The 11,821-nt window shown below is 38.9% G+C and overlaps 1 protein-coding gene across 1 annotated transcript in view; it reads right to left on the bottom strand.

The window, feature by feature from the left end:
- Positions 1–9,482, bottom strand: part of gli3 (GLI family zinc finger 3) — a 36,730-nt gene extending 27,248 nt beyond the window's left edge. The window contains exons 1-4 of the mRNA XM_016237312.1: positions 9,419–9,482; positions 6,565–6,769; positions 2,542–2,758; positions 13–126 (exon numbers count right to left, since the gene is read on the bottom strand). Of these exons, the coding sequence (XP_016092798.1) occupies positions 13–126; positions 2,542–2,758; positions 6,565–6,769; positions 9,419–9,482 (600 nt within the window). The remainder of the gene's footprint in view (positions 1–12; positions 127–2,541; positions 2,759–6,564; positions 6,770–9,418) is intronic.
- Positions 9,483–11,821: the final 2,339 nt, after the last annotated feature.

Raw genomic sequence — 11,821 nt, 5'->3', positions numbered from 1 at the left:
ACACATGCATACCTGCACGCTAATGGCTCCGGGGCTGGGGGGCTCCTCATCTGGTTTGAGTTTGGAGCGTTTGTGCTGCATGGGGTCCCCTGTGCTACTTACAGCCGACTCACTGGTGGGTTTACTCTAGAAGCAAATATTTTAAAAACACGTATAAAATATGACCACATAATAATAATCATCATCAAAAATATAGGTACTTATTAGTTTGGAAATATGTGTTTATATGTAATTTCATAATTACTTCTACTTTTTACTTCTATATTTCAAATATGGTTAAAGTGTACTAATGTACTGACAAGCTGACAATGTCTACTTTTTAAAAGTGTACATAATATGCAGGCCTTTTATTTCATTAATATTATATTATCTGTAGTATACTATCTGTAAGTATACTAAAATATATTTCTGAGATTTGACTAAAAGTTAATAAAAAGTGCACATTCAGTACAATTAAGCACAATTATTTTTCACAAGGAACTACTATGGTACATGTCTAAAAACCACTATATTACTGTATTGGTATGTCCAAAACGTGATATTTAAAATAGTAAGTATAATTTAATTGTGATATTACCACTGTACTTTAGAATATAACACGGTACTGTAATGGTACATCCATGATATTAACATGGTACCATTCCTAAAAAATGATCCTTCTTTTGGTAGTGTAATAATATGTGTATATTACAAATCTACTTCAGGAAAAAAAAAAAAAAAAAAACATTATTCATTGACAATATTCGCTGACATTATTCAAAAATGCCACAGACATTATTCACAATTTCTCCCTAAACAGCAATAACCCCTCCTCTGACTCTATCCACTCATTCACTGTCTCTCTCTCTCTCTCTCTCTCTCTCTTTCTGCCAAGGGAAGTCCCTTGTGACTGGCCAAAGCCAGTAAAGAAAAAAAGGACTCAGTGGGAGAGAAAAACATTCCTTGGATGAGAGAGCAGGATTCCTTGGCTCTAAAGGAAGGTTCATTCTGCCAGACTCCTCTAGCAAATCATTTAACTTTGCTGAGGTTTTTTTTTTGCTTTTAAAGAACACAAAATACACAAATGGTTGGTGACCATTTGTGCATGAAAATACTCATTGTCAGTTTTGTGACTCTTTAATTAGCGTGTGTACTAATGTGTACTTATGTGTACTAAATTTGGTAGACATTACCCAAACCAAAGCAAGAAAAGTAACTGTTTGCATTGAGTTTTGAGTATAGTTGAGTATAGTAGAGCAAATTAATTTATTCAATATTCACCGAGGACAACAAACCCTGCAAAATCATACAGGTTTTTAATCACATGAGGGTGAGGAAATGTTGACAACATGTTCATTTTTGGTTGAACTATCCCCCTTAAGCATAAGTATGCATGCTAATAAATTTAAAGACAATCTTAGAAATATTGTACACCACATTTAGTGTATATAACTTTAGATCGTAAAGTGCTTAGTGATCCAGTAATACACAATGATCTGATCTTTCTCTGTCTGTCATTTTGAGAAATGCTCACACCTTCTCTCCTTTTTTATTAATTGTTCCTTTTTGACCACATGGTGAGACAAATGTTCCATGATGCCCTTCTATTAAAGAAGCTGGTGCTGTCTCTGGGGTTAGAGGGGGGAAATAGATGACACTGATCTAGGAAAGAGTAGTGAGGCTGTAAAGGCTTGAAAGGAAATACTGGCATTGAGAAAAATCTCGGGAAAACTCATTCACCATTACACTAAGAGTTAACTGTTACTGAAGCACAAAAAAACAGGAATCGATACGAAGACAGATAAAAACAACATGATGCACTCTACAGATTTTAATGCACCAAACCGGGTGAGTATAAATGGACAGGGCATCATCAGGTGAAAAAACTGTAGAAGAAAAACACTTTTATGCTCATCCTTCAAAGAGAAGGTTTGGGAATGTATCTTGAGTCTGATTAATGGTGGAGGTGGCAAGATTTTTGCTGCTAACAAGCAGGGTGTTATTTCTCAAAGGTGCCTTCTGGGCAAGCTCACCGGCTCTGCACATCGAGACACAACACAGAAACTACACGCACACAAGGGAAAAACTCCCATGAGGCCTGTCTGTGAGGGAGGGCTACCTGCAGCCACACTTTCTCTGCTGTTTATAAATGCTGTCGTGTTTGTGGTGTGTTTTCATGAACCACACACAATAATAAATAGCACCAGCACTTGTGATGATAAGCGCTGAATAAATTTAAGCCTTGAGGAGGAAAATCATTGTGTGAACTAAACGACTTCTGTTGCTGTTTAATACAAGAACACCCAAAAGCAATCATTTTAAATGATTAAAAAATGCTTTGTGTTGTTTAAACTTACAAATGGAAATCTCCTTAATTTTTTAAGTTCTTCCTGCTTTGTATTGTGTATTCTAACTTGTGAAGGTTTGAACCACATGCTCCAGAAAAACTGAGCCTCCAGAAAAACTGAGCAGCTTGTGTTAAACTGGCTTGATTCCATCATATCTTCTCCACTATTTTTATTAATAACCAATAAATTAATTCATACAGAAATGAGAACTGACCTGTGAGTCATGTGAGGCTGTGGGACGTTCTGTAGGTGGCAGGCTAGAGGGAGGAATGCCAGGAACTGGTCTCTGGGTGGCAAAGGCAGGAGATGGGTGCACAAGGGGCGGACTGTGTCCAAACGCAGAACCTATGATGCCTGGTTGCCGACTGATCAGCTGCTGATGCATTTGCAGTGCCACAGGTGTTGGAGGATATGCAAAACTCAGTGCAGGGCTGTAAGGCAAAATAAATAGAATAATTAATTTTTAAATTAAATTAATAAATTAAGTTCATGTTACAAATTAGTGAAATTTGGGTCATGTGGTAAATTATAAACTCCTTCATTTATATAAATAATATTTGTTATTGAATATTCATTCATTCATCATTTAATATTATTTATGATACACTACTGTTCAAAAGTTTGTGGTCAAGGTTTTTAACGAAAAAAGTTTCTTATACTCACCAAGGCTGCATTTATTTGATCAAAAATACAGTGAAAATACAGTAAAAACAATACTGCAAAATATTATTACAATTTAAAACAACTGTTTTCAATTTTAATCTATTTCAAAATGTAACATTTCTGTGATTACAAAGCTGAATTTTCAGCAGCCATTATTCCAGCCTTTGTGTCACATGATCCTTCAGAAATCATTCTCATATGAGTTGGTGCTCAAGAAACATTTCTTATCATTGCTAAAGTTGAAAACAGTTGTGCTGCTTCATATTTTTGTGTGTGTTTCTTTCAGGATTTTTTGATAAAGAGAAAGTTCAAAAGAACAGGATTTATTTGAAAGAGATTTTTGTAACAATGTAAAAGTCTTTACTGCCACTTCTTATCAATTTATTGTCACTTCACTGAATTAAAGTATTATTTTCCTTAAAAAGGGTTTTACTGACCCCGGACTTTTGAAAGGTAGTGTATACAATGCAATAATATTTTATAACACGAAATAATTAAACAAATATTAACAATACAATTATTTTAATAATAAAAAACATTTTTATTACAGTCCAAAAATTACACATAGAATGTATTAAACTGATAATCTTAATAAATAAAACAACAACAACAACAACAACAAACATAAACCCTTTTAAGAAAAAGTCCAAGATAGTTCATATAAAATGATGAATCACCTGATGAGCATAAAAGCTGTATTAAGCACATTATTGAACTTTTATATATCACCTCCTCGATAGATGCCACAGTCCTTTATTGATAAAGCCTTGATGCTCAATAACAGACATTCATAGGGGGTTCCATTCATCGTGGGGCATGCTGACCACTCCATACGAACTCATACGTCTACTAGCCCTATTACAGGCAGAGAGGAAATCAATGTAGCCAGACGCTGCGTGGCTGATGCAGCTGTCTCATCACTCATCAGGCCTGGACCCTTGCCTGCCACCTCTGTCCCCACATGTTCACATGAGATATGACTGATTAGCTTGCGAAAACCAATCACTGATTAATCTTTCTCAGTGGAGGAAAGAGGTCCATTTCTGTTGTCTTTTCTCTCTCTGAGACCCCCACTCAAACCAGGTAACGTTGTTTCCTAATAGTGCTGGATGGCAGATGTCAAACTGAGTGACACATCACCAGGGACGATAGCTGTAGATCCATCCTTCAGTTTGATATAGAAACTGTTCAAATATAACAATTTCTGATTTTATGACATGCAGCAAAAAATCTGATGTAGTACTTATGGGACATTACACATTTGATAATGTATTAAACAATACAACATACGTTAAAATAAATAAATAAATCAATTCAATTTTGTGATAATTTGTTTATGTGATTTTTTTTTTTTAAGTCTGAGGAAATAGAATTTCAGAAAGCATGTCTCATTTCACATACACCATCATTCAAAGGTTTGGGATCAGTAGATTTTGTTTTTAATTTTTATATTAGGTAGCCTTAAGTACTATGTACTTACATTTAAATTAATAATTTGGCACAATGCACTTATTGTGTACATACATGTTTTTACATTGTACTTATATTTTTTAAAATACTTATATGTAATTACATCTGTAATTATCTTATGTAATTACATTTATAATTACACTGTTGACCCATCCCTTACACCTTAACCCACCCTTAAACCTACCCATACCATCAAACCTGTCCCTAACCTTACCCGTATCCCACCTCAATAGCAGCAAAAGTGTTTTGCAATACAATATGAACACAATAAGTACATTGTACTTATTTTTTGATGTAAGTACATATTAGTTAAGGCCACCTAATATAAAGTGTGACCAAAACTTTTTTCAGTAATGCATTACATTGACAAAAAGTGAGAGTAAAGACATTTATGTTACAAAATATTTCCATTTCAAATAAATGTGGTTCTTTTAAATGTTCCATTTATCAAAGAATGAAGACAAATGTGCACAGAAATCTCTCACTGATAATAATAAGAAATGTTTCCTGAGCAGTATATCAGCATTTTAGAAATATTTCTGAAGGATCACTTACACTGACAACTGGAGTTATGACTGCTGAAAATTCAGCTTTGCCATCATAGAAATATACAGTATATATAATTTGAATCTATTTAAAATAGATACAAACATAAAAGTTATTTTAAAAAGTCCACAGTATTACCATTTTACTTTATTTTTGATTAAATAAATGCAAATACATTCAAAAGTCTTACAGAACCCAAACTTTTTAACAACAGTGTCTATCTATACAAATTTGTAGCAGTGCAAGTAGTGTGCAAAAAAAAAAATCATTGAGAGCACTATGGCAACTCAGATGATGTACTTATTTCAAGAAGAAATGTAAACTTACTATTTTTGACAAAGAGTAGTAAGTAAATCACAATATGGCAGTGTCTTGTGACTGGGACACATTTAGATATGCCAAATTAAAGGAGTATTGATAAAGCTTCAATCCATTTTGTTGATCAGTATCTGAATATTGAACAGCCTCCTTAAATAAGGCTTACTGTTGTGACAAACGCTTTATTATCCACTTAATGTCTGTCTGGACTCCTGCTATGAACTGACCAAATCAACAGTGCCCCATATAAGTGGGATCATTTGAAAAACATTAATTATTTAGTCTTTGAAACAGATAAACATGTGATTAGAATGTAGGACGGTCAGTGAACACCCTCAGGTTGAACTGCTCATGAATTACACCTCAGAGAAAGTGAATGGGTGAGTTTTATTCACTTCATCCACAACAGATTCTCTCTCTTTCCCATTACAGCTTGTGTTACTGTCCTCAGCCCAGAATTAGCTTTCTTCCTCCGTCCCCCTCTTCATGACCCTTTCATTCGTCATTCCCCCTTCCTCTCCTCCTTTCCAGTGTGAGCGATTGCATGGCGGCAGTCTTAGGGTAAAGCTCTTCTCAGCTGATAGAGAGAACATTAATCAGATGATGCATATCAGACAGATGAGTGTGAGGGAGGAGGGGAGGAATATGTTCACACGCTTCCTCCTAATAGCGCTCTCTGTGTTCTCTCGTTTATTTCGCCGTCCAGTGTTCATTCATCACTCCGCTTCTGAGGATGCCCTGGAGTGTCCACTTACAGTATGGATTGCTTTTCCTCTCTATCTCTTTCTCAGAATCTCACCTGCATTCTCTTGCCTCTTGTCTGTTCCAATACACACCTCTCTCTTTATTTTCATACTTGGAACAGTGTCCAAGTTTGGAATGACATGAAGATAAATAAATGAAATAAATGAAATAAATGAAATAAATGAAATAAATGAAATAAATGAAATAAATGAAATAAATGAAATAAATGAAATAAATGAAATAAATGAAATAAATGAAATAAATGAAATTTAAAGTATAGTTTAATTTTGGGTAAACTATACTTTAAAACCCATCAAGTGAGAAATTAAAACTTGCTTATCTCATGTAAGACAAACACTAAAAAATTCCCTTGATATATTAACAAAAATATATTTTTAATTAAAATAATGCAAAATCCAGCTTTAAGGCCTGTTAGAAAGAAGTATATACATTTTTGTAAAAATAAAAAAAAATCTTAATTCATTGTAGTACATACCTGATAGTACCAGCTGAGAGGTGTCCATAGGATCCACTGGTGGATGAGCTGGAGCGGGAATTATTAAGTATAGTGACTAGAGAGTTGGGCGAGGTGCGAATCATGGCCTGCAGGTCAAAACTGGGGTCAGACAGGGAAGGGGAGCTGGGAAGGGGTCGTTTTCTGCTGTGTCGATTTGTGAGCCTAGGACTTGGAAATCGTGAAGCTGAGAAGACACAGACAGAGAGAGAAAACAGAGAAAGATCATAGTATGTTATGTATTTAAAACTGGTGATATAACAACAGGCACAAAAAGACATAAAATCATCATTTTTATATTTTACTTATTTTCATTTATTTTAATTCAAATTTATTTGTTTTTTTATTTAATTGAAATTAATTTAATAATTTAATTTAATAGTGTTTTTTAAAGAAATTTTTATTTAAAGAGCGGTCGAGAGAGAAATGGAGAGTACTACACTCAAATACTGACATAATTTACATAAAATTTCCCATTCTCTTGTGGTTCGTATATTGTTTTAGAGAATTAACCACACAGAAAGCTTTACTGACCAGGAATCATGACCATCTTCTTAATCACATACAATTTCTTTATCATAGTATGTTGGATGCATTCAACAATGACCACATTTTCTGCATTGCATGCATTTTTTTACGCATTATAAAAACACATAGGACTGCAGCTCCACTTTTCTCACTGCTTTCTGGTAGCGTCACTGCGATGTTGAATCACGCTTAATTGGGTTGAATAGTGTGTTAATGCTGAATGGAATTGCACTGGGTTGTTTTTGAAAAGCTTTCACTAGAAAGCAGATCGAACGCAGACAGGCCCTCCACTCACGCACAATGACTGGCACCTACAGATTAAGAAATGACTTTTGTTGTCTTTTCATTGGCGAATGTCACAAACAAGAAAGAAGGGAGAAATGGAGTGATAAGTGAAAGGAGGAGGGGAAGAGAGGGGTGTGGGGGGGGTGGTGGTCTTTTGTTGTGTGGAGTGACACAATGACTTTGTGACTCATTTTTTCTTTCAGTTGTTCTGTACATTTTTAAGAGAAAGCATGCAAAACAAAACAAGATTACACTCACTCTTTCTCTCTCTCTGACTCTCTTCCCTCTCTCTTTCTTGTTTGACACATACAGTGATTACAGGGTCTGTCATTCAAATTTAAATCACTCTGTGTGTGTGTGTGTGTGTGTGTGTGTGTGTTTGTATTCCCACATTTGGAACATCTTACCACATTGCTGGCATTTTGCTTAGAACTGTGATTTAAGACTTTGTAAATAGACACAAGCACAAACTTACACACACACACACACACACACACACACACACACACACACACACACACACGCACACACACACAGGTTTGTTTTATGGTTTATGGGGACTCTCCATAGGCATAATGGTTTTTATACTGTACAAACTGTATTTTCTATTGCCCTACACCAACCCTACCCCTAAACCTACCCTTCACAGGAAACTTTCTGCATTTTTAGATTTAAAAAAAAAACTCATTCTGAATTATTTATAAGCCTTTTGAATTATGGGGACACTGAAAATGTCCTCATAAATCACCTTCTCGTTGTAATACCTATGTCATAACCATGTTATTATACACATTTGTGTCCTCATAAACCACATAAACATGCACACACACACATGAATCCACATACTTAAGTACCAATACTATACACATTATAATACACACTCATATACAATAATATGTGCGGTCTGTAAGGCCATATTGATTTTCCTGCTGCAAAGACCAGTTTGGATCAGCATAAACTCCAAGATGGTCGTAACTAGTTTTAAATGAACAATTCAGGTCTATTTATGACATGAGCTGGTTAAGCTGGTAGAACAACAAATGCAAAAATATGTTTTAAACTGGAAATTTAAGCTTGTATGAACAAGCTTAGTGTTCCAGTTTTTAACTAACTTAACTTGTTTTACATTGGCAATGTTGGTTTAATTTTGACAAAAGTTTTTCATTAGGTAAAACAGCCTGACTAGCATAAGCATGACAGGCAAAACAAGTATGAAATTGGCCAAAACATACAATTTACTGGACAATAAAATGCAAAAATAAATAAATAAATATATAGGTTATGTAACATTATCACTAGCTAGATCAAGGTTTTGACAGGCTTTGATATATTAGATTAGCAGTACTGGTACAGTATATTATTAAGTAAGTTTAAAAGTTTGACTGTTGTAACTATAATAGGTAAACAAAAGCCAAAACCAGTATGAAAGTACACAATACACCTTACACTGGTCAATAAGATGAGAAAAAAAATGTCATGCAGTTAACCAGTCATGCAGATCTCAGTGCTAGTTTATTAGTGGCACGAGTTGATTAAGCTTGTTAAAACAGTTTGACTAGTTCAGTGGTTCTCACTGGTTGAATATTTTTGTGGACAATAAGGGGCCTTAATGTTGAGAACCACTGGACTAGTTTTTTACCATTATGGGTGTTCAAAGTGTTCAAAACATACCAATAACTGAACAATTGCTGATTTTTAGTATAAGTAAATATTACATGCATGGTCAAATATCTTTTGTCAAAAATGTAAATGTAAATGTGGATATAGAAAAAAAAAGTATGGAAAAACAAACAAACAAACAAAAACAAAACGTCTCGGTTACGTATGTAACCCTCGTTCCCTGATGGAGGGAACGGTGACGTTATGTCATGACGACATATGGTGTCTTACTTGGGAGCCCAAATCCTCTCTGATTAAGAGAAAACTCCAATGAAATTTAGCTAGTGGATCTTGCATACCTGAGCCACTCCCCGTGCATATGGGTATAAATAGGCGACATGTGCATCCACTCATCAAATTTTACGCTGAGGACCCCAGAACTCGTCCCTGGCAACCAGCGACGGTTCGAGGTTGTGGCATGGGGACATAATGTCTCTGTTCCCTCCATCAGGGTACGAGGGTTACGTACATAACCAAGACGTTCCCTATCTGTCAGTCACTAAGAGTTATGTCATGATGACATATGGGGTCTATGGAAAGCAACACAACCTGAACCCTGTCACAACCCTATGGCGTTGCAAGTGTTGACAAGCCGCAGCGTGTCATACAGGTGCTACGCAAAGGTCGTAACCTTACCAATGCCCCAGCGCAAATTCGCTGACCTTGGTGCCCAAAGGGACCAAAAGGTAAGTACATGACTGCTGGAGGTAGCCATGCCGCTGTTCCTACCACAGAGAATAATTTCTTAAGAGAAGGGATTTCGACCTTCGTGAAAGGTGCTTCACTCCTTTCCTGTTTGCTGTTTACAGCTTGGCAATAACGATGGGGAAGCGAGCCTTCCAGAGGAGGGTTCTACAGAGGCCACATCCAACCAGTAGGGAGTTACCATGTGGAGATGCTTATATGGACTGACCCAGGCCTGGGGCAGTACTACATATGGAATGGGACTCTAAAGCAGGTCCTAACTGAGAGTAGGGAGGAACCACTGCTAGCAGAGCCTGACAGAAAGGTCTGTCAAAGGGTAAGACATGGGTTCACCGAGAGGGAAACCTTACCGTGGAAGCATACACGTATGGGATTGCCCGCAGGGAATCAAGCCATATGGACACCTAGCCCAGTACAGAGGCTGACCGGATACCCAGGCAAGCTAACACAGATACTGGGTCTGGCATCAGACTGCTCTGCCGAGTCTGACTGCCGGGGGTGCTGGAGGATGCTCAATCAGGATTTGACGTCTGGGGAACTCGACTGGGAGAGAAAGGCACTCGTATCCCCGTGTGAGGGGGAATGGTGCAGCAAGCGTGACACTGGCCTTCCTGCCAATTACCTATTACCCAACACACGGGCAGAAACCGTCTCGACGGTTTGGCTGTAGAATCTCGTGAAGGTGTTCGTGTCGCCCAGCCTGCAGCTCTACAGATGTCTGCCAGAGAGGCGCCGTGCGCCAATGCATAGGAGGAAGCGACACTCCGGGTGGAGTGAGCCCTCACCCCTAGGGGGCACGGCTTGCCTTGGGACTGGTACGCCAAGGCGATGGCATCCACTATCCAGTGGGCCAACCTCTGTTTGGAGACAACCTCCCCTTTCTGCTGACCTCTGTACCAGACAAAGAGCTGCTCGGAGATATTAAAACTCCGGGTGCGGGTACTCCACGTATATGCGAAACACTCTTACGGGACACAGCAACGCTAGGGCTGGGTCTGCCTCCTCCAGGGGCAGTGCTTGCAAGTTCATCACCTGATCGTGGAAAGCCGTGGTCAGAGCCTTGGGCACGTGTCCAGGCCGGGGTCTCAGGACAACGTGAGAGTAAGCCGGCCCGAACACAAGGCACTCTTTGCTTACCGAAAATGTTTGGAGGTCCCCGACCCTCTTGATAGAAGTGAGCGCGGGCAGGAGCGCTGTCTTAGCAGACAGGAATTTAAGCTCGACTAAATCCAGCAGCCCAAAGGGACCCCTCTGAAGTCCAGCCCGGATGATAGAGAGATCCCAGGACAGCACCAGGGGAGGCCCAGGAGGATGTAACCTTCTGGCATCCCTCAGGAACCTGACGATGAGATTGTGCTTTCCCAGGGACCGGCTGTCCACTGCATCGTGATGTGCTGCGATTGCAGGCACATACACTTTCAAGGTGGAGGGTGACAGCTTACGCTCCAACCCTTCTTGCAGGAAAGAAAGCACTACTCCAATCGTGCATCTCGGTGAGAAGAACCGCAGATTGTGAACAGACTCCACTTCAAGGCAAAAAGCTCACCTCGTAGAGAGGGCTCTGGCCTAAGTGATAGTGACTTCCACCACCGGTGGGAGAACCCTTAGGTCTGCCACATCCTGTAATCTGGACGAAAACGAAACAGTCGCAGTGTTGACCGTGTGGCTCAACACGTGCTTGCCAAGCGGCAACGGCCGGAACCGCCTCAAAGCTAGTAGCACTGCCAGCAACTCGAGGCAGTTGATACCAAAGCAGTCGAGGCCCTGTCCAGAACCCCGAGGCTGCCTGCCTGTTGCATGAAGCACCCGAGCCCGCCCTGGAGGCAACGATATGCCTGGATACTTGTTCTAAGGGCACCCCGGCCCGTAGAAAGACAAGGTCCATCCAGGGGCTGAATGTGCGGCAACACATCAGTGTGAAGGTCAAGCGAACTGTGGCACCATGCCCATCTCGGGACTCGAGAGTGTAACCAGTGCTGAAGTGGTCTCATATGAAGCAATCTGAGCGGCGTGACTTCGGCTGCGGATGCCATATGCCCCAGGAGCCTGTGAAAGTATTTCA

Source organism: Sinocyclocheilus grahami, unplaced genomic scaffold (genome assembly GCF_001515645.1).
Source record: "Sinocyclocheilus grahami isolate Dianchi unplaced genomic scaffold, SAMN03320097.WGS_v1.1 scaffold511.1, whole genome shotgun sequence".
Classification (NCBI taxonomy): domain Eukaryota; kingdom Metazoa; phylum Chordata; class Actinopteri; order Cypriniformes; family Cyprinidae; genus Sinocyclocheilus; species Sinocyclocheilus grahami.
Note: the sequence above shows the minus strand (reverse complement) of the source record. Positions and strands in the feature narration are given on the sequence as shown.